Source organism: Phyllobates terribilis, unplaced genomic scaffold (genome assembly GCF_046119375.1).
Source record: "Phyllobates terribilis strain yellow unplaced genomic scaffold, ASM4611937v1 Scaffold_11__3_contigs__length_659146591, whole genome shotgun sequence".
In the NCBI taxonomy this organism is placed as follows: domain Eukaryota; kingdom Metazoa; phylum Chordata; class Amphibia; order Anura; family Dendrobatidae; genus Phyllobates; species Phyllobates terribilis.
Genome location: NW_027362771.1, coordinates 583,247,111 through 583,270,487, shown reverse-complemented (window position 1 = coordinate 583,270,487; position 23,377 = coordinate 583,247,111). Strand labels below are relative to the sequence as shown.

The following is a 23,377-nucleotide window of genomic DNA, read 5'->3' as shown; positions in this document are numbered from 1 at the left end:
TTGTAAAGTAAAAAGAAAAAAAAGAAGAAAAAAAGTCTCGCTCTGAAGTCCTTAAAGCAAAACGCAACTTTCAGCGATTTAAGTGCGAGTTCTCGGAGAGCGGAGGGTTAATCTATAGGATCAAGCGTGTTGGGACACAACAGGAGGAGTTTACTCCCAGTCTGGGTGTATTCTTCACATTAATGGGCGAGATCATGCAAATTGCACCCAGAAGTGGGCGTGGCCATGGCTGGAGCTGGGGGTGTGGTGTAGGCATCTGTTGACGTGTTGCTCCAGTAGAAAGTGCAGCAGGGATCACAGACAAGTTCTCACCCCAGTGCAGGAGATCATGGGTCAGTGTCCAGCCTGGAGGCTCTGGAGTCACAGCTCTGCTACTGGTAAGACCCCCTCAGCTCTGTACCCCACTCTGTGCCCCCCCCCCAGGTCACTGTCATCCAGGCAGGCGCGTGTGTGAGCCGCATACGTAAACATCTGCACGGACAGACAGGCAGCCGTACGCCCGGATCTGGGAGATGCAACCTCCTAAAGGTGCGTACGCTTTGTGATCCACTATTTTCAAGATCTCTGCTTGCTGTCAGTGAGTCGAAACGCTGCCGTATACCCCGTATACAATCAAAGGGTCAGGTCCTTTGCGGGTTTTTTAAGTCATTCTTTTTTTGCGCACCTAATTTGCTGCAGGTGGTTTTTGGCTTTTGCGCAAAATCAATTTTTTTTAAATTTATTTTTGCCTTTTTTTTTTTTTTTTTTTAATGCAACTTTTTAGAGCAAAAAAAAGTCACATGTTCTGCTAAAAATTTGCCAAAAGAAAATTCAGGCGGATATAAAATCACACCAGGGAGGGGGGGACTGGAGCATAAAAAGTCGCCATCGATGGATCTGCTGAATAACATCTGGAAACCACAAACACAATGGGGGCCGTAATAATAAAAAACCAAGCAAACGCGTCGATTATAGACTTTATAAAAAGAATCATGAGCAACTGAAAAATAGGCAAGAAACATCAAAAACTAAATGCAATAATGAATACAATTGTTTCTTTATTCTACTGATACATTGTGACCAACTATCAGAAGAGATTTGTGCTGCTGATCTGCTTTGTTTACAGAGGATTGTCTTCAATTGTAGCAAATTCTCAGCTGTGAGAAGTCTCCGGCCTCTAGCATGAGCCTCCACAGAGAGAGTCTTGTCTATTTTGACCTCAAGAAGGACATGGGGTCTGTCAGGTGCTTTCATATGATGTTATGAACAGAAGACGTTGTCTATTGAAGTGAATGGTACTGAGCTGTAATAACACACATAACCTGAGGATAGAGGTGGCGCTGTTTCCTAAAGATGTTTTGGAAGTTATTACCTATCCATTTGATGAGGGATAACTTCATGATTGCTGGGGTCCATCCAACCGCTGTGATCTCCCACCTATCCCGAGAACAGAGGCTTTTCAGACCCCCGTGTGAATGGAGCAGAGGTTGATCATGTGCAGTGCTGCTCCATTCATTCTTATGGAAATGCCAAAGATCAGCTGACTGCAGCGCTGGGCTATCTATGACACTCCCTTTAAGAATGAATTGGGGCGGAGGTGTGCATGATCAACCTCTGCTCCATTCACACGGGGGTCTTCAAAGCTCCTGTTTTCGGGATCGGTGTGGATCCCAGGGGTCAGATCCACAGCGATCAAGAAGTTATCACTTAATTCATGGATAGGGCATAACTTCCTAACTTGAAAAAATCCTTTAAATAGAACAGATATATATCTCCTGTGGGATCTCCTCCCAGACCTGGACTAAAGCATCCGCCAACTCCTGGACAGTCTGTGGTGCAACGTGACGTTGGTGGATGGAGCGAGACATGATGTCCCAGATGTGCTCAGTCGGATTGAGGTCTGGGGAACGGGCGGGCCAGTCCATAGCTTCAATGCCTTCATCTTGCAGGAACTGCTGACACACTCCAGCCACATGAGGTCTGGCATTGTCCTGCATTAGGAGGAACCCAGGGCCAACCGCACCAGCATATGGTCTCACAAAGCGTCTGAGGATCTCATCTCGGTTCCTAATGGCAGTCAGGCTACCTCTGGCGAGCACATGGAGGGCTGTGCGGCCCTCCAAAGAAATGCCACCCCACACCATTACTGACCCATTGCCAAACCGGTCATGCTGAAGGATGTTGCTGGCAGCAGATCGCTCTCCACGGCGTCTCCAGACTCTGTCACGTCTGTCACATGTGCTCAGTGTGAACCTGCTTTCATCTGTGAAGAGCACAGGGCGCCAGTGGCAACTTTGCCAATCCTGGTGTTCTGTGGCATTTCTTTGGAGGGCCGCACAGCCCTCCATGTGCTTGCCAGAGGTAGCCTGACTGCCATTAGATACCGAGATGAGATCCTGAGACCCCTTGTGAGACCATATGCTGGTGAGGTTGGCCCTGGGTTCCTCCTAATGCAGGACAATGCCAGACCTCATGTGGCTGGAGTGTGTCAGCAGTTCCTGCAAGATGAAGGCATTGAAGCTATGGAGTAAAATCTGCGCAAACCTGATACTTCTCACTGACTTAGGTTTGCTACATTTGTATCCGTCCCAGATAATCCTCTAAGAGATAAATTAAATATATTCTGTCCTGATAGTTGGTTGCAATGTATCAGTTTAGTGATCTGACTGTTTTAAGGGATCCTTAAAGGGATTTTTTTTACATATGGAGTTAGTGTTATGGCTGTATAGGCGCTTGTCCCTTAATAAAAACGATACCTTTTTTGTAGAGATCCCATGTGCCAGTCATGAAAAATCTAACATGGAAGCCATATTCAAATTAGGCTGGAAGTGCCCTGAGGGTGTGTCAATTCACTTGGATCACTGTCACACACCTCCCAGTGCTCTTTTGGCCAAATATATACTACAACCCAACCAATGCTTCATATGTAAACAAGGGCTGACAGGATCCTTTTAAATAGTTTGTTACAATGTATCAGTTTAGAAATGAGTCTATTTAAAGGGATCCTATCAGCACTTGTTTACATACAATATAGTGGTCTGGCTGTATAGGTGCTTGTCCCCCAATAAAAATTATACTTTAATTTTGTAGAGATTCGATGTGCCATTCATGAGAAATCTAGAGAAAAAACATATGCAAATCAGGCCTAAAGTGCACTGGGGTGTGTCAGTGTGCTTCAAATGCATTGACACGCCCCCAGTGCACTTCCTGCCTAATTTGCATATGGCTTCGATGTTAGATTTCTCATGACTGGTGCATCGAATCCTTACAAGATTCTTACAAGATTACATTTTTATTAGGGGACGAGCGGCTATACAGCCATACCCCTACTTCCATGTGTAAGAAAAAAGTGCTGACTGGATCCCTTTTAATTTGGATACAGCTTCAAAATTGGCTGACGAGAGTCTGGGCTGGAGAATCCTTTGTCATGACTACTACGACTTTCAGCGGTGCTTGCTCTGATGTGTGGTAAGAAGCCATAGAAACCAGAAAGTCTGAAGGAACAATGTGTGGGAAAAACGGAGTTATGGAAATCTGAGGCTTGTAAATGAGGGGTTCAGGCAAATAGTGCCGCCATATAGTTACGTGCCTCAATGAGAGCAGATACAAAGAAGGCCCCTCTCTCTCTCTGGAGGACCTGGCATATTCAAGCTTAGCATGGATAGATCATTAATTTCAGTGGGCGCCCTGCAATACTTCATTCCACCAGTGGTGGCGCTGCAGGGAAATTGGACACAAGATTTGATCTCAGATCACAGTTGATAACCAGTGTTGTCCGGAAGAACAACCTTCTATCAGATCATTATTGGGTAAACCAATGATCAACCGGAATGGTTCAAAGTGGAAAACATCTTTCAAGCAACAGATTTGCATAGGACTGCATAAAGTTTTCATACCTCAACATAACTAGACATGCAAGTATGTGCAATATAAAGTTATAATCGGCTCCTACAATCATAAAGTAAGTGCCAAATGATAAGGGTTGTAAAAATGTACAGAAATATTCTTCTGAATGACACTGCCAGTTCTGATCAATAAATATTACAGATAAAAATGTGTTTATAGAACCATGTAATTAATAGAAAAAAATGCTAAGTCACGAAAATCATTACAGATATCGAAACACGGGGACAGTTTAGTAATAATGAATCAATAAAAAAAAATATGTACAACAGATTTGGTTAGGTTATAAAAAGATAAGAGGATCAGGAGTCTGGTTACTGTAATAAGAGGTTACAGGGGTAATAAGAGGATCAGGAGTCTGGTTACTGTAATAAGAGGTTACAGGGGTAATAAGAGGATCAGGAGCCGGGTTACTGTAATAAGAGGTCACAGGGGTAATAAGAGGATCAGGAGCCGGGTTACTGTAATAAGAGGTCACAGGGGTAATAAGAGGATCAGGAGCCGGGTTACTGTAATAAGAGGTTACAGGGGTAATAAGAGGATCAGGAGCCGGGTTACTGTAATAAGAGGATCAAGAGCCGAGTTACTGTAATAAGAGGTTACAGGAGTAATAAGAGGATCAGGAGCTGAGATACTGTAATAATAGGTTACAGAGGTAATAAGAGGATCAGGAGCCGGGTTACTGTAATAAGAGGTTACAGGGGTAATAAGAGGATCAGAAGCCGGGTTACTGTAATAAGAGGTTACAGGGGTAATAAGAGGATCAGGAGCCGGGTTACTGTAATAAGAGGATACAGAGGTAATAAAAGGATCAGGAGCTGAGATACTGTAATAAGAGGTTACAGGGGTAATAAGAGGATCAGGAGCCGGGCTACCGTTTTCTGTGGAGGTTTATTAAATCCAGGCTTCATCTGTTATCAGTCAGTGTGTACATAGGTCAGGAGGGAGATGGATCAAATGAGCTGAAATATCAGTAACAATGTGCTCTAGAAGGACACGTATACATGTAGATTAATGTCACAGCTGCAGGGACATCAAACATCTGCTCCGTTACTTTGATTTCCATTCAGCAGAGATTCTCCTCATTATTGTGGTGGTCGGTTTTGTGACTATGATTTTTCATTCCCATTGTTCTTTAGGTGACATTTAACCCATTGTCTTCTGTCTCATAGACTTGCAGCTCATCTACTCAGGGATTCACACCCCATCGCTATACACGTCCTGAGAACTTCAAGAATCTGAATATTTGTCTGCAGTAACCACTTCAGTCCTGTGGAGGAACCGTCCCAAGTTATTCTCAGCAGCTTCTTACCACCTCCAAATCGCGATTTCCTGGTTTTTCCCAGCACAGGATGGCACAGAAGAATTGGAACAACCTCCACTAAACGCTGGAACTCCCCTGTTTTGTCCCTATGGAGACTGGAGCAAAGATGGAGGACAGTGTGTTTATTAGTTACTGTGTGGTTGCTGGTACTTTCCTTGTCTTCCAGTTTATCTTTTCTCTCATTAGTCCAAGAATCTCACCGAAACTGTGCTACAGCTACAAAAAACTCAGCTATGCCAAGCAATGTGAATGGGACTCCAGGTAACATCATCATATTAGTCTCACCCAGATCCTGATCCTCTTATTACCCCTGTAACCTCTTATTACAGTAACCCGGCTCCTGATCCTCTTATTACCTTGTAACCTCTTATTACAGTAACCCGGCTCCTGAGCCTCTTATTACCCCTGTAACCTCTTATTACAGTAACCCGACTCCTGATCCTCTTATTACCCCTGTAACCTCTTATTACAGTAACCCAGCTCCTGATCCTCTTATTACCCCTGTAACCTCTTATTACTGTAACCCGGCTCCTGATCCTCTTATTACAGTAACCCAACTCCTGATCCTCTTATTACCCCTGTAACCTCTTATTACAGTAACCTGGCTCCTGATCCTCTTATTACCCCTGTATCCTCTTATTACAGTAACCCGGCTCCTGATCCTCTTATTACCCTGTAACCTCTTATTACAGTAACCCGGCTCCTGATCCTCTTATTACCCTGTAACCTCTTATTACAGTAACCCGGCTCCTGATCCTCTTATTACCCCTGTAACCTCTTATTACTGTAACCCGGCTCCTGATCCTTTTATTACCCCTGTAACCTCCTTATTACAGTTTTCCAGTAAAGTGTTACTAATTGCTTCTTTCTTACAGGATTGTCTCTACAGTTCACGCATTGATTGTAGGTTCTTTCTGCCTCTATATTTTGGTTTATGATGATGCAGTGAATGCAGACCCCATTTGGTAAATATCGTATTTCTTCTATATGTCCAATTACTATTCCCTTGTACCACCTTTTATTATGTTTTTGTCCTTTTTCTTTTCTTGTTACATTCTCTCCCACAATCATTCCACTTCTTACTTTTTGTCTTTGTGTTCATAAAAGTGGGCTATGTTTTGGCAGCATGCGACTAGTAAAATCCCCTTACAGGTATGAATAAAGGCCAGCAGCCTAGGACATCAAAGTGTCATATATGGGGCACTGCTCCTGTTTAGAGCTTACAGTCCAGATAATACACTTGAATCAGTAAATGGTCACTTATTGTGAATACTTATCACAAGAGTCATAGTGCAAAGCAAAGGTTATTCTCCTGCTTTGATCCAGTCTCAGGTCAGTAATGGTTAATGATATTGACTGATAAAACATTCCATAGATAAGTATAGGAGGCGCTGACACGTATGAGACGTATAGAAGGCATGTAATGCGGAAAATATAGATCATAATGGTATGGAGATTATACTGTGACTGTACAGAATGTAGGTCAGCTGTAATTAAGAAATACATGGCAATTACTATTGAAATACCCAGTCATTAATCCCTTAACAAACAGAATATTCAGGTCGTAAAAGACCAAACACGTTTTAACAGTTTGACACATCTGGTCCTTTACAAACTAAGATTTATTTTTCCTGGGCAATAGGGAAAAATAAAATAAAATACAAAAAAATGCATAATAATAAAAAATTAAATATATATATGTTGTTGTTGAGAGATATATATATATATATATATATATATATATATATATATATATATATATATATATATATATACGTAAATTATATGTATTTATTTAAGATACCTTTCTCTTTGGAAATTTACACCAATGAGTCAATTCAGAGATCTTTGTTAAAACTGTTTGAAACTTCTGCACAATCCATAGTTGCGGAACAATCTTGTGGCCTTTTGGCGTTTTTATGTCAGTTCTGCCCGCTTTTTGAAATTGTTTGGATCTTAGCAGGGAGGGTGCGTGGTCGCAAATTTATTATGATTTAGGCCACATCAGAAATGCCATGTGATCTACGAATAGAGAACATTGCTGACGCTGACGCAAACCTCTTAATGAATTTGGCACAAGTTGCACTTGTAGACTAGAGTACAAAACGCCAGCCTTGATGAATCGGACCCTCAGTATTATTCTAGGGTCACGCGACTGTTTTTCTCTCATCCGAGAACATCAGTTGAGTGTGATCCGATATGAAGATTTCTCCATTCAGTCTGTCATCCGAGTGCAGTCTGATTTATTTATGTGCACGGTCCCATAGAATCACATGGGGGGGGGCGGGCGATTGTTAGCAGTCTAAACGACTGATAGCACTTGTCTGATTTTTACATTTGTCTGCACGAGCCTTTAGGTTCAGTTTCTATAGTCTTGATGTTGAAATACATTTACACTATGTTTAGTTGAGGGTCCGTTATGGCGTTGATTTGGTTTGGTGCTTTGTACTTATCAGTTAAAAATTAGATAAAAACTCTGGCAGTGGGGCTATAAAAGTGACAGCACTTACCTGTATATAACTATATATGGTGCTGAGTGACGGTGTCAATACTTCACTTCTACAAAAAAAAACTACCAGGTCTGTGAGAGACAGAATTCTTGCTGGTTGGTAGGTGATCAAATACTTATTTCATGCAATAAAATGCAAATTAATTATGTAAAAATCATACAATGTGATTTTCTGGATATTTTTTTTTTAGATTCTGTCTCTCACAGGTGAAGTGACCTACGATAAAAATTACAGCCCTCTCCATTCTTTGTAGGTGGGAAATATGCAAATTGTCTCTTCAGAGAGGAAGAGGACTAGAACTGTAGTGCCACCTACAGGAAGTAGCAATCCTAAACTTCAGTAGTGACCCTTGAGGCTGTGTGCCCACGATGCGTATTTCATGCGGTTTTGGTGCGGAAATTTCCTCAGCGTAAACGCATGGTAAGCCTTCTGCCATGGTCCCCTATGCAATTCCGCACTTTCAATGCCCATGCTGCGGATTTTTCCGTAGCGTTTATGCTGCGCTCAAAAATCCGCAGCATGTCCATTAATTTTGCGGAAATGCTGCGTTTTCGCCGCCACTGACTTGCATTAGAACGCGCCAATTCCACAAGACTGCATCTGTAGAAGACTCTCCTCCGGACCCAGGTACCATAGAATCTGTAAAAAAAGGAATAAAATAAAAAATAAAGATTATATTCACCTTCTGGCGGCCCGCGCTGCACTCCTTCTCCTTTGCCGGCACATCGCGTTGGACTGTAGGACCTGCGGTGACGTCACAGTCATGTGACGGTAGGTCCTTCAGTACAGGGCATCGCGATATCCCGGCAGCCAGGAACGAGCGCAGCAGCACACCCCGGGCCATCAGAAGGTAAGTATCAAGGTTTATTTTTTTATTTTTTACCATTCTTTCGGTCACACTATATAAATCCATGCTGTTTGCATGGATTTATATAGTGTGACCTAGTTGTCAAGCATTTTCAAAGTGAAGGTCTGGGACTTGTTCCGGCCCAGCGGAGGCATAAGCACTGTGATAACACCATGTAGTAATGGAGGCCGTGCTGCGCCCTGACAGTAGTGCCATCTGTATCTGTGGCGCCCCTGAGGGTTCGACCGCCACAGGGATGCTGCACTTCTCTAATGGAGTGTAGTGTTCCTCCTCTGAGGTAAGGCCGGTGTAATGGTAGTGACCTAACCTTTGCATCCAACACCACACTTCTCCACCAGAGGGAGCTAGTATGCACTAGGTGCTGCTCCCCTGGTTACAGGGAGACTGGGGAACCAAGAGTGAGGGGAACCAGTTAGTTGGTGAGGGTGGAGGACTTACGAGTTAGTTACACTTTAAATTTCATATTTAATAGAAAGCCATCTTTGATCTTGGTCCTTTTTGCTAGTTCTTTGGCTGTTAGCTGTGCTGTCAACTACTGTGTGTAATGTGACCTCCCTGGGGGGAGCGCAGATCCTGTGTGGGCCTGCACCAGCAAGGGACACAGCCCTCGTACCCTGGCCTTGGGACGAGAGGTAGGTTGTAGACGGGGAATATCTCAACCCGGCCAATGACCAGGATCAAGAACGCCCGGGAGCTTTAGAGTGTGGCTCCACAGCAAATGGATCCCGGGGAGGATGCAGACGGAGCGGTATACGCCACCTGTCCTCGCCAACCTGATATATTCAGAGGGACTCCGGCTGCAAGAAGGGTACCGGCCCCAGACACCCGACCTTGCTACTCTACGTCCTGGACGGGAAAGTCCGGTTAGGCCCAGAGGATCCCACGGGGCATCGGACGGAGCGGAGCTGCCCCCGTGCCCTTGTTCTGAGAGGAGTTCAGAGGGAGACCCGGCCTATTTGCACACACACACGGACAGGAAAGGATTCGGTCTGTAGTTCAGGAACATTCTGCTGTGGGGTCACGACTGAATGCTGGACTTGCTCGGAGGTTGTCGGACCCCCGTCTCTGGTGAGCGCAGGACTCCGCGGGGAGCAGGGAGTCGCCTTCCTTTGCCATCTAAGTGAGTAAAGCCTTGGAAGTTCACCCCTATGGCCTCTGGACTGTTATTTCTGCGCCACACCGAGGGACGCGGCATCCCTTCTCCTCTACTACTACCCCCTCCATCTTGTCCCTCTGCCCTGAGGCCTTGCTTCGCCTGTGGGGAGTAGTAATAACTTTGGCCGCAGTAACACCATGCCTCAGCGGACTGCAGCGGCGCTGGTGGCCCCTCACCAGGCACCATAGGTGGCGTAGTCGTTAATTAGCCACTCAACCCGGACAAGCCCACACCATCTCCTTTTAATGTGACGACCCTGAGCACGGAGCGGGTCCGGGCCACGGCTGCATCCCATCTCTCCATCACAGGACCCGACTCCGAGTCCCCCATCACCCAGGGTAAACTAAAAGGGCTTCCACCGGAGAGAGCATCACATATCCTCACAGCAGTGTTCATTATGTCTGCCTGACAACTGTGTGCACACTTCTAGCCTGACAACAGTGTCTATATGGTCACCTCACAGGATTGCTTTTAATGCAAACCTCACAACAGTACCCATAGTACTTGCCTCACAATACTGCCTACAGTATACATAATGAAAACCTCACAACAGTACCCATAGTACTTGCCTCACAATACTGCCTACAGTATACATAATGAAAACCTCATAACAGTACCCATAGTACTTGCCTCAAACCAGCGTTCACAAGAAAACACCACAGTATACATAATACAAACCTCATAACAGTACCTATGGTGCTCACCTCACACCAGTGTCCATATGAATACCCCAAAGTGTGGTAAATGATGAAACATGCAAACAAGAGATTTGAAATGCCAGAATCGGTCTTGTGGTCACTTTGCCTCCGAGAATAGAAAGTCATTAATAATAATTTTTTTTTAACGTCTTTTGGCTCAACCTCGAGCCATGGCGACTTAATGGGTGAACGATCTGTAGGAAGATAGGTTCACCAGGGTTTTCTCTGCCGTTATCTTGATAGTATTAGTGTGAAGCCATCCGGTTGCTGGTCTTCCTCTTGGCCTTCTATTCTTCTGACCATGATGTCCTTCTCCAGTGAATTCTCTCTTCGTATCATGTGTCCAAAGTAGCTTGGTGATCCTTGCTTTGAGTGACATGTCTGGCTTGATTTGTTGCAAAAAAAAAAAAAGTCATATTCCCCCTCTTCCTTCCATGATGTCTACTGTGGGTGCTTCTGTTTGGCTTACTTTTGGGGCAAAACCGAAAAAAATGGCCTGGCACACCTCTTGGTATAAGTCTAATGTGTAGGTGCACATCACACTGTGGCCACTAGCAAACAAAACCTAGGATAGACAGAAAATGAGTAAATACCTGGCAGTAAGTAAATTAATAGTACACATAAACACATGGGGTACTTAACTGACAATATTTTGAACAAAAAAGTTTAAAAGCCATCCCACCGCGACAAGGTGTACCCAATCAGGATGGATCCCAACTCTAGTATCTCACCTCGCTATGTGCAAACATGCCTCAAAATAGACGGGGGGCAGAGGAAGACCTAGACCTGACCATTTTACACCTTCACATGGAAAGCTACAGTGGGTGCGGAAAGTATTCAGACCCCTTTAAATTTTTCACTCTTTGTTTCATTGCAGCTATTTGGTAAATTCTAAAAAGTTCTTTTTTTTTTCTCATTAATGTACACTTTGCACCCCATCTGGACTGAAAAAAAAACAGAAATGTAGAAATTTTTGCAAATTTCTTAAAAAAGAAAAACTGAAATCTCACATGGTCATAAGTATTCAGACCCTTTCCTCCGTATTGAGTAGAAGCCCCCTTTTGAGCTAGTACAGCCATGAGTCTTCTTGGGAATGATGCAACAAGTTTTTCACACCTGGATTTGGGGATCCTCGGCCATTCTTCCTTGCAGATCCTCTCCAGTTCCGTCAGGTTGGATGGTGAACGTTGGTGGACAGCCATTTTCAGGTCTCTCCAGAGATGCTCAATTGGGTGTAGGTCAGGGCTCTGGCTGGGTCAAGAATGGTCACAGAGTTGTTCTGAAGCCACTCCTGTGTTATTTTAGTTGTGTGCTTAGGGTCATTGTCTTGTTGGAAGGTGAACCTTCAGCCAAGTCTGAGGTCCAGAGCACTCTGGAAGAGGTTTTCATCCAGGATATCTCTGTACTTGGCTGCATTCATGTTTCCTTCAATTGCAACCAGTCGTCCAGTAGACAAGATGCACAGCCCAAAGGTGAGGAGGAATCTCCACCAATATGACGCTGTCTGGTTTGAGGTCTTCTGTCACATAATGAGGTGAAATAGTCTCTAACGCTTGTATTGTAGTTGGGTACACCTTGTCGCGGTGGGATGGCTTTTGCTCTTTTTTAATCAAAATCGTGTTAACTAAGTACCCTATGTTATTTACACGTACTATTTAATTATGTTCCTACTGCAGGGTATTTACTTGTTGGTTTTTTATCTCAGGTTTTACTTTTGGGGTATTGGAACTTTGAGTCACAATATTTTATAATGGGATATAAAGAAAGGAATTTCTTATGATGGGGAAGATAAAATGTATATTTACTGCATAGACAGACTGCAAGCATCGAGGTGATACTCTGCTATTCTCCCTACCACTCCAAGCACACGTAGCTTGCTGGGCGTTGTAGTGACCACTGGCGTGGAGTCTTCCTCCCTAGGCTATGTACCTGGCTGTGACCCATCACTATTGCCAAACACAGCCCTGTTCCTTGTGAGCCTTTTTAGGACTCCTTTCCTCTACTAAACCCAAACAGTGTTCCCCATCAGATGGCACACAAAGGTTCTCTTATGTGGGAGATAATAAAACCCTTTGTTATGTGAAGTGGGTTAATCTGGCCCCTCCTGATGTGGTCACAGCTCTCAGATCTACCACTTAACCCCTCTTCTGTCAGCAGCCATCATGCCTGGCTGGAAGCTCCATGGGCCGTGGAAGTTTTTCTCTTTGTTTTTTTTTTTTTGCTATGCTGAGTTGTGCAATCTAATATGCATAGGACGCATCACGGCTTTAAAGCTCCTTCCTGGCATTAGGCAGATCATTTGTCTATTACCATCTCTTATAAAAAACCTTTTACAGAAAATATTATGTAAAAACATTTCATTTCGGAGGGAATTTATTACATTTTTCAGGCCAGAAAACTAGAGTTAAAAAAAAAAAAAAAGTTTAAAGTTTTTGGCATTGCTACCACTGTCCTAAAAAAGTGGATGAGGATTAATGGGGGGGGGGGTGTGTAGTCAATAAAGACGAGCCATGGTTCACTAATATATCAGAACTCTACCTCAGCTCATAGGCGGCGTAGACTTCAGAACTTGGTGCACAGGGAGCCAGAAGATTAAAGGGGTCTTGATGGCAATTTTTGCATTACCCAAGCATTGCGTTACCCAACCGTTGCGCTATAGCATCTATAGTTGATGCTGAGATGAGTCCGTATAAATGAGAGGGTTTGGCGCCTTTCGTGGATGATCTGTTGAAACTCTAAGCAGTGGTATGGGCCTAGACAACCACTGAGTGGGACACCAAGAGGCTGTAAGAGAGACTGGGGAGTGATGGAAAACTCAGGATGGGTGGAGGCCAAGACATCAATATGTACGGAAAAGGAGACTTCAGATGGGACCTAGAAACACTCAGAGGGGTCACTCATGAGAGATGGACACACAGGTTTTGGAGTCTGACAGTTTACGTTCTACAAAAGCCCTCAGAAGTTCAGCATAGTACTAAGGACTGGTTGCCCAAAGGCTAGATATACTAACCTTTGGGCAACCAGTGTACTGTGTGCTGAAGAAGAGGAAGCAACTCCAGGTGGCCGCCGCTGTGGGACGCTGTAATGATACCAGAGTCTGTAGTAACTTTGCTTCTGTAGAGGAACAATGATGTGGATAACACCCAGGGATCAAGTGACGCAAAGTGTTGTACGAGTTTCTCTTCTGTGTGTTGTTGCTATAAACTTTTCTTTTCATTATATAATTATTAATCAGCCTTTGCAAATATGATTTTTTTTTTTTTTTTTTTTTTTGTAATTTACTTTTGTTTTGCTTCCTTTTCTCTCAAACACTATGCTTTAGTGCTCCTTCATTGCTTCGTTCAAGCTCCTTTAGATGCTGCTTTTAACTGCTGCTGAGCAAGATTTGCACATTGCATTTAAACTTATTATCCGCATATGGTAATTCCTTATGCCCATATCCTGTACTGAGAAAGGAAAGTCCCCATATAAAACAAATTGCTTGAATTCAGGGTATGATTTTTGCTTGGCAGCAGTTAAAAGAAGCTTTTATAGGAACCTGAACAGGGCATTTCAACAGCATTGCAGCATACATTTTGGGAGATAAGGAAGCAAAATAAGGTAATGGATGTGTATTACAAAAATGCATAACTTTGCAAAGGCTGGTCATTATACCCAACATTTTAAGGACATATGCCCAACTTGTTTGTATATACCATGCCCTTAACATGACTGCACAAGTTAAAAAATGCCAACTTCTCTCTAAAATACTCCAGACATGTATAGAAGTAAAGGACCCCTGACAAACTAATATACAGTACAAGCAGTATTCCCAATTATGTCCCACAAAAAATCATAATGGCACCGTATTAGGAGACCCTACTGGCCTGACTCTCCTCACCTCCAGTCCTAGTGGCCAAGTTCCTACCGCACACATCACGAGCTTCATCCCTAACACTCTCTTTTTGGCTGCTCTTTTGTAGCTGTGGTCTGGACGGCCCAAAGAAACGGGATCTAGGTAATTCCTTACTTTCCCACCCCTTATAACTGTCTCTGTCTTTTAATCAGAGTCGTGAGCTCCCCACATAGAGTTGCTCTTGCATTGGCTGACCTGGCCTGTCAATATATGAATGGTCAGCATATGCATCCGCCACAGGGGGAACATAATTCTTCATATTATTATTTTTGTCTAACTTCATATTCCTCCTTCTTGCCCCCTGTTCTCCGTCACGCATTGATCTCCGCAGTAATGCACAATTCACAGTCTGGGACGTTGCCGAGCTTCACGTTACTGGAAGTCTTATCTGTTGGCAAACACTACAGTCCGTAGAGTGGCCATTAGCTCTGCTTCTCCCTGTGCTATCGCATGGGGCCAGTGCTAAGGGGCACTTATCCCAGATAATATATACCAGCCCTCTAATATTTAAAGGGCACTTCCACCTAGAGTCCAAAATTCCTTAGTAAAGAGAAGTCCTCAAAGTGTTGCAAGATTCTCTTTACATTTTGTTGCCATTTCTTAGCTAGAGTTATTTTTTTTCCTGAAGCGATAATAGGAACTCTGGATAGCCAATCTCCTTTTTGTAAGTTTTTGGCTCACCTGTCCAAAATATACACATAATAGGCTTACCCCCCCCCCCCCCACCTTCAATTATATAGGCTGTGCCCCCATCCTAATACCCATAAATGAAAAGTAGTGCAGTGGAAAGAGGAAGACATTTGAGGAAAGTTGACTCTTCTTATGTGTACCATCAATTGGGCCACCATTGGGCATTGGCTCTAAGGCCTGAGCCTCAGCTGCAATGCCAAAGAAGTTTGGCAATGATATAGTCCTGTCCTCCTCCACTACTGGCACATTTTGCTTTCCAAATCAAGCCAGTTTGGCCTGGAGGACGTTTTCTTAAAAAATTCTATAATATTTTTTTTGTAGATTGTCCATAAACTTATACACCTATAAATGTTGTCAGCTATGATATCTGAGTCTTAGAAGAGCAGAGAGGTTGCTTCAAGGTCCTCGGATCCAGTGGCATGTGCCTGCAACCTAGTCCTCCACGGTCACCTGTCATTTATAGTACTCATCTCCTCACTTATATCTTTTTGGCTCCAGGGCTTGGGTGTGACCTCTACCTACTGCTTTACTATACACATGTCTCTGTGTATGGGTTTCGCATTGTGGATTCTTTGTTGCACCTTTTTCGCTTCATCGCTTATCAGACTAATCAGAGAGTGACAGCTCTACAGGAGCAGCAATGACAACTTTCTACAATTATCATTTTTTTTTTTCTGTTATGAGTTCTATACCCTCATCTCCACGGGGAACACGCCCCTGAGTCCTATACCCTCATCTCCACGGGGAACACGCCCCTGAGTTCTATACCCTCATCTCCACGGGGAACACGCCCCTGAGTCCTATACCCTCATCTCCACGGGGAACACGCCCCTGAGTCCTATACCCTCATCTCCACGGGGAACACGCCCCTGAGTCCTATACCCTCATCTCCACGGGGAACACGCCCCTGAGTCCTATACCCTCATCTCCACGGGGAACACGCCCCTGAGTTCTATACTCTCATCTCCACGGGGAACACGCCCCTGAGTCCTATACCCTCATCTCCGCGGGGAACACGCCCCTGAGTCCTATACCCTCATCTCCGCGGGGAACACGCCCCTGAGTCCTATACCCTCATCTCCGCGGGGAACACGCCCCTGAGTCCTATACCCTCATCTCCGCGGGGAACACGCCCCTGAGTCCTATACCCTCATCTCCACGGGGAACACGCCCCTGAGTTCTATACCCTCATCTCCGCGGGGAACACGCCCTTGAGCTCTTATCATGGAGGTGCAGGTTCATTGTTCAGTGGGTCTTACCTGTGGACCACTGACTATGCTCTGAACTTGTAGCTCCACAAGCATACCTGTCACAGAAAGCAGAATTAAATGGATATGACATAAATGGCCAAAATTGGAAATCCCCTCTAATACAAGAGTACGGCTTGGATGCTTTAGAGGGGAAATGCTCTCTTGTTTATATAGAAGTTAGAATACTTCATCCCTGCTGTCGCACTAGTGTGTCTTCTCTGTCCTGTGTCCATACTCTTCCTCCATGCTATCCATAACTTTCATTTGTGTCTATGATACATACAGCCTCCAATTCTGTCTTCCCTAACCATTTTTCCAAATTTTCTAAAAAAAAATAAAAAATAAATATTGTATGAGGCCATGTTCACACTTTAGGTTTTGTTGCATCTTTTTTTCCATTTTTTTAAAATATTTGCTGCATTTTTTAAACGATTGCATGCCAAGTAGAGAGCTCTATCCTCATTGACCTCAATGAGTAAAGAGAACAGCAGGAAATGCAATTTTAGGATTTTTGCTAGAAATGTTCCATTTTTGCAGAAGCAGCAAAGTGTGAACATAGCCTAAATCAAGAGAAAAAAAAATCTAATTTCCATGTTCTCATTCTAGGGGGGACCCATTTCAGGTGAAAATGAATGTTGCCATCACCTGTGGCTACCTTGTCTATGGTAAAAATCATACAATTGTAATATATCAAAACGTTGAAAATTTATGAGCGTAACCCAAATAAAAGGCCCATTGGGAGAGATTTTGGGGCATGATCCTAATTGGTCTGCTTGTAAATCAGCTTGTTTGGTTTCTATGAGATGGGACCCCCTACTAAAATATACGGGCACTGACTATGTGAGAAGCATCATGCCCCTTCTGCTTTCAGCCGAGGGAGGTCCCCATTTCTGCAGATCCTCAAGCCAATTTCTCTATGTTTAAAAGGGACTATTTTTATAGAGCATTTTTTTTCTAACTTTTTTTGGGGGGGGGGCTAAAAATAATTTCTTGGAATTGTGTTTCATTAAAAATTCAGTTTCTATAGGCTCTTCATTACTCTATACATTCAACTTTGATGTGTTCTGTAGTCATTAATCAGCTGAGAGGAGCTCAAAAAAAGACAGATAGAGCTCCAAATTCTCTTCTGAGAAGGAGTTCACTGATGGATTCTCAGTTAACTCCTTCTGCAGTCACTTAGAGAGTGCAGGGCAGAGGCTATAGAAGGCGAACGGTGCAAACCTTCTAATGCAATCCAATTGCGAAAAATGATTTTTAGCCTCAAATTCATGGTATCAAGTTTAAGGGGGGAATTTTCTGAACAATGTGTTGTATCGTGTGCCCCTAATTTTATAAATCAGTAGGGGTCCTAACCATCATGGGAGCCTGGATTCTATTACCACACATGCTCTACATTAATGTGATTAGGAGATATGAAAAAGAAATGCTGGAGTCAGTTTGATTTTCCAGTAACGATTAGAGAAACCATGGAGACGCATAACTCCGCATAGGAGCTGTAGACCTAAAACGGTAGGAGATTTTTCATTGAGGTTTTTAATAACTTGCTTCATTTTTTTTTTTTTTCTTAAATATTTCTGAGCAATAAAAAAACCTATTGCCAAAGTCTAAAACTCACTGTTATGTTGTTGCTGCTGCTCCCTGTTATCATCGAGGTCGGCACACAGGGACCGAGAGCAGCTTGCCATGCCCTCTCCACATGATATACAGGGGGGATGATGGCAGTATTGAGGGATGCGATGACCCCCTAATAATACACTCCTACGGAGGACCCTGTAACAGAGGGCACAGAGGCTGGCACCAGGTTTCCATAGAATTACCCCAATTCTGTTCTCACTCTGCATCCAAGGACGAATTTTTAGTAATTTACTACATTTTTATTTATTTATTTTTTTAATTTTACAGACTTGCTGCTTTTTGCTCGTTTCTGGAAGGAGATGAGAGACCCTTACATGGTCTGCCACCATTTTGCAGTGATCTACGCATATGGATACGTGCTGGTATGTACAGATTACCCATCACCATAGGGCTTCAAGCACTCGTCCCAGAAATGACATTTAACAAATTGTATAGAATTCAAAGTTACTTGGAATCTGAAAGGGAATTTTTCCCAAATTAAAGAAATTATATCAACTAAATACGTAAGTATTGTACCCCCCCTCCAAAAAAAAATTATGATGATGATGATGAAGCGCATTTACAGCTATGTACACTAGAGGGAACTGTGACATTACTATATAGGGCTTCTCAAGTCCAATTGTTTTGCAGAACTCTCCTAGATATTCCGCTTTATCTTTGGGGGTGAATCAGACATTTTGTTACATGAGGTCCTTTATCATAATGATGAATACAGCACATTGTCTATCACATATCTGATGCAGCCAACAATTCATTTTTTTTTTTTCACAGAATCGCGGTGTGCTGCCATATTTTGCTAATTTTCGGTTGATATCCGAACTGTCAACTCCATTTGTGAATCAAAGGTAAGAAGAACCCTGCTACACCCTTCATATATAATACTGTACAATAGTACAATAAAGATATTACAGTAGTTATATTCTTGTACACAGGGGACAGTATTATAGTAGTTATATTCTTGTACATAGGGGCAGTATTATAGTAGTTATATTCTTTTACATAGGGGCAGTATTATAGTAGTTATATTCTTGTACATAGGAGCAGTATTATAGTAGTTATATTCTTGTACATAGGAGCAGTATTATAGTAGTTATATTCTTGTATATAGGGGGCAGTATTATAGTAGTTATATTCTTGTACATAGGGGCAGTATTATAGTAGTTATATTCTTGTACATAGGAGCAGTATTATAGTAGTTATATTCTTGTACATAGGGGGCAGTATTATAGTAGTTATATTCTTGTACATAGGGGGCAGTATTATAGTAGTTATATTCTTGTACATAGGGGCAGTATTATAGTAGTTATATTCTTGTACATAGGAGCAGTATTATAGTAGTTATATTCTTGTACATAGGAGCAGTATTATAGTAGTTATATTCTTGTACATAGGGGGCAGTATTATAGTAGTTATATTCTTGTACATAGGTAGCAGTATTATAGTAGTTATATTCTTGTACATAGGTAGCAGTATTATAGTAGTTATATTCTTGTACATAGGTAGCAGTATTATAGTAGTTATATTCTTGTACATAGGAGCAGTATTATAGTAGTTATATTCTTGTACATAGGAGCAGTATTATAGTAGTTATATTCTTGTACATAGGGGCAGTATTATAGTAGTTATATTCTTGTACATAGGTAGCAGTATTATAGTAGTTATATTCTTGTACATAGGGGCAGTATTATAGTAGTTATATTCTTGTACATAGGGGGCAGTATTATAGTAGTTATATTCTTGTACATAGGGGGCAGTATTATAGTAGTTATATTCTTGTACATAGGAGGCAGTATTATAGTAGTTATATTCTTGTACATAGGTAGCAGTATTATAGTAGTTATATTCTTGTACATAGGAGGCAGTATTATAGTAGTTATATTCTTGTACATAGGAGGCAGTATTATAGTAGTTATATTCTTGTACATAGGAGCAGTATTATAGTAGTTATATTCTTGTACATAGGGGGCAGTATTATAGTAGTTATATTCTTGTACATAGGAGCAGTATTATAGTAGTTATATTCTTGTACATAGGGGGCAGTATTATAGTAGTTATATTCTTGTACATAGGGGGCAGTATTATAGTAGTTATATTCTTGTACATAGGGGGCAGTATTATAGTAGTTATATTCTTGTACATAGGGGGCAGTATTATAGTAGTTATATTCTTGTACATAGGGGGCAGTATTATAGTAGTTATATTCTTGTACATAGGGGGCAGTATTATAGTAGTTATATTCTTGTACATAGGGGGCAGTATTATAGTAGTTATATTCTTGTACATAGGGGGCAGTATTATAGTAGTTATATTCTTGTACATAGGGGGCAGTATTATAGTAGTTATATTCTTGTACATAGGGGGCAGTATTATAGTAGTTATATTCTTGTACATAGGGGGCAGTATTATAGTAGTTATATTCTTGTACATAGGGGGCAGTATTATAGTAGTTATATTCTTGTACATAGGGGGCAGTATTATAGTAGTTATATTCTTGTACATAGGGGGCAGTATTATAGTAGTTATATTCTTGTACATAGGGGGCAGTATTATAGTAGTTATATTCTTGTACATAGGGGGCAGTATTATAGTAGTTATATTCTTGTACATAGGGGGCAGTATTATAGTAGTTATATTCTGGAGAACGAATTACACTAATATTACTATATCTGCAGTGAGTGCATTTTATACCACAGTCATATGGTATCTTATCGTGTCTTTTTTCTGTTCTCCAGGTGGTTTTTTGATGCTGTTAATATGCCACGATCCTCTAAGCCTTTCTTGGTGAATGCATTAGCGATGGCTGTTGTCTTCTTCCTTGTCCGAATTGCTGTGATACCAAGCTACTACTCTCAGGTTTTTGCCACATTTGGCACGGAGGGTTATATCCGTCTGGGTATCGGGCCACAGGTAGCATGGATAGTGTCCTGTGTGATCTTGGATATCCTCAACGTATTCTGGATGTATAAAATTATGTTTGGATTTTACCGGGTTGTGAAATCAAAACCTGGAGGAAAACCTACAAGAAACCATGCCGAATGATACCCTGTGAACTAACATAACGTACAGTCGTATTTTTTGTCAGGACCACATCCAAGGAGAACATGGATGCATGGCAACTGTGGACCATACCAAGAAAGGACGTTTTCATGTTGCAGCCCTTTTTATTATGGATCATACCAAACAAAGGAGGTTATTGACTACACCACCTAATTTTGTATCTCCAAAAATGTTTTAAATGTTGGTAAAAAAAAAAATACTAATTTTTTTTTTTTTAGTAAATTAAAAAATTTTTTTTTAATTCTTCTTGAGAAATCGAGACCAATAGGATCTATGTGGCCAATTCTATGTTAATAAACAATGCTGTGGTGAAGAATGTAGACTCCAAAAATATTTGGTAGGTGATCTATTCGGGTATGCCAAGAAGAGAAGTCACTTTTGTTTATGTCCACTCAATTTGTTTGTGAGGTCCCTTTAAAATAAACTAATCACAGGTTGTTCTGCTGCTTAGACCGCCAGTGATCAGCTACGATCTTTGAGGAACCCAGCAGCTAGAATGTAGATCCCCTGCAGTGCCACCACAGGAGAAGTAAAGTATTACAATGTTGAGTCCTCCAGAGAGAGATACTTGTCAAATTTAGTCTACATCTTGCCCTTACATGCTTCACTATATGAGTAGGGAGATACAGAATGGAGAGCAATACATAATGTTGTTAGTGAGGATAGATAATTGGTGAATACAAAATTATGATTTGTCCTTTCTTCCCAAAAAATACTGTTCTGAGGGCCAAAGTCAAAATGTGTACAAGGACCCAAAGCAACCATGTACCATTTATAATACGGGTGTCTTTGTCACACAGGGACATTTGGACCCCTACAGACATTGGCGTCCGGGTGTTACCTCTGCACCCCTATAGCGACGTTCCTACCCCGGAGAGAATCTGATGTAATAAATTCTCCCCATATAACCATGATTTAGTGTCTAATTGATCATGTCGTCCCATGAATATTGGCCATTAGTATACATGGGAATGATTTTTCCAATAGCAGTGGGTTAGGGAGAAACATCACTGCCAACCGGACTGGAGTAGCCCTATCATTAATGTTCTACAGATAAAATCTAGATTTGTGTGGAAAACAGAAAGAAATATATATTTTTTCTAATAGTTGATTTCCAATCTATGAATTATGGAGTATAAAAATTAAATAAACCCGGTGAATTATGGAGTATAAAAATTATTCTTTAAATAAACCCGGTTCCCATGAATTACTCTTCCGTCTGATGTTGCTATTAACGAGTCCAATGGATTTGGCTGCTTCTCGATTTCTGCTCTTGCTGGAAGCTGCAGCTGCATCTCTCAGTATATGGGAAGGTCGGCCCTTGTCGGTCTGAAGACTGTAGAAGATGAAGGGTGACATGAACAGGATGTCTTCACTCACAGACGGACAGTGGGACTATAAGACTGAAGATTCATTATCTCTGTAGTTGGTGAATGGAGCTCTGGCTCGAAGAAGCGGGATACAGGATCTGCAGGTCCGGTCACAGGCAACATGGTAAAGAAATGATATCTCTACAGCTCAAGTCAAAAAAAAAACTGTGACGTGCCACAACTACAGTTAAGATCCTACAGAAAAGGGTATAATGGGGAATATTAGTCGTCTAAAAGTCAGAGGTGTGAATGAGATGATACCGATGTGTGGTACCAGGGAGAGATGAAAGTACAGTCTAACAGGCCAAGTGTCTGGTACCAGAGGAAAAGCAGGGCCGGGTATGTGGCAAGGTAGGAGGTAATACAGGTGAGTAGTCAAAAGGATTCTGGGTCCATGGTCTAGTTGCAAACACCGCCAGTCCACGTGGAGAGAACCATCACCAAATATGGGTTAGTGTAAATCACCTGCTACTCCCTGGCTAAATAAAATCACTAAAATGTGTCGGGACCTCTGAGAGCAGGGACACTGAGATATTTCTCTGGAAGCTAATTTAAATAAATTCTATGGGATAAATGTCATAGATTTTGCTCCAGACTCCTAAACTATGGTTAGGGCTGGCCTTTGGCTAAATGGTAACTTGTGCAAAACTGCCTTTAATGACCCCCTACTCCAATGTTTTTTTTTTTTTTAACTCAATATGCCCAGGACACCTGCGTGTGTTTTTATAGCCAAGGAAAATTAATTGAAGCATTCTTGACATATAGGCCCTGTAGTAAAGCCAGGTAGGCTAGGGTTAAATCCTAGTTCTACAGGTTCTGATGAGATCACCTGGCTAGCCCTGCATATAACCAGGCTAGGTGTTCACCTTAGTCAGTCAGCTGGGGGAAGCTGTCCAGGAGAGTGTGCAGGAGGCCAGAGGGAGGAGAAAGTCGCCCTCACCGCAGTCTGCCGGCCAGCGCCCTGTGCAATTGCAAAAGTCGCACATAGCTAAGGCCAGCCATGAAGTCTATGGTCAACAGATATGCACTGATAGGAACTGGA

The 23,377-nt window shown here is 42.3% G+C and overlaps 1 protein-coding gene across 3 annotated transcripts; it reads left to right on the top strand.

The window, feature by feature from the left end:
- Positions 1 to 213: 213 nt before the first annotated feature.
- Positions 214 to 22,176, top strand: LOC141166992 (TLC domain-containing protein 4-like). Of its 3 annotated transcripts, XM_073654262.1 has the most exons (8): positions 214 to 377; positions 3,362 to 3,447; positions 5,055 to 5,467; positions 6,082 to 6,171; positions 16,880 to 16,938; positions 18,176 to 18,270; positions 18,680 to 18,753; positions 20,641 to 22,176. In XM_073654262.1, exons 3-8 carry the CDS (start codon positions 5,295 to 5,297, stop codon positions 20,945 to 20,947), a joined length of 798 nt encoding a protein of 265 aa, XP_073510363.1. In that variant the 5' UTR covers positions 214 to 377; positions 3,362 to 3,447; positions 5,055 to 5,294; the 3' UTR covers positions 20,948 to 22,176. The 3 variants fall into 3 exon arrangements, with proteins under 3 accessions (XP_073510363.1, XP_073510362.1, XP_073510364.1); XM_073654261.1 differs by lacking the exon at positions 3,362 to 3,447 and having other exon boundaries at positions 217 to 377; XM_073654263.1 differs by lacking the exons at positions 214 to 377; positions 3,362 to 3,447 and adding an exon at positions 388 to 528.
- The last annotated feature ends 1,201 nt before the right edge of the window (positions 22,177 to 23,377 follow it).

Bases quoted from the DNA above. Each gene is read 5' to 3' on its own strand.
- LOC141166992 (XM_073654262.1), top strand. From the start codon at position 5,295: ATGGAGACTGGAGCAAAGATGGAGGACAGTGTGTTTATTAGTTACTGT. The intron at 6,172-16,879 runs GTAAATATCGTA...TTCTCATTCTAG, and splicing joins GTGAATGCAGACCCCATTTG to GGGGGACCCATTTCAGGTGA. The intron at 18,754-20,640 runs GTAAGAAGAACC...TCTGTTCTCCAG, and splicing joins ACTCCATTTGTGAATCAAAG to GTGGTTTTTTGATGCTGTTA.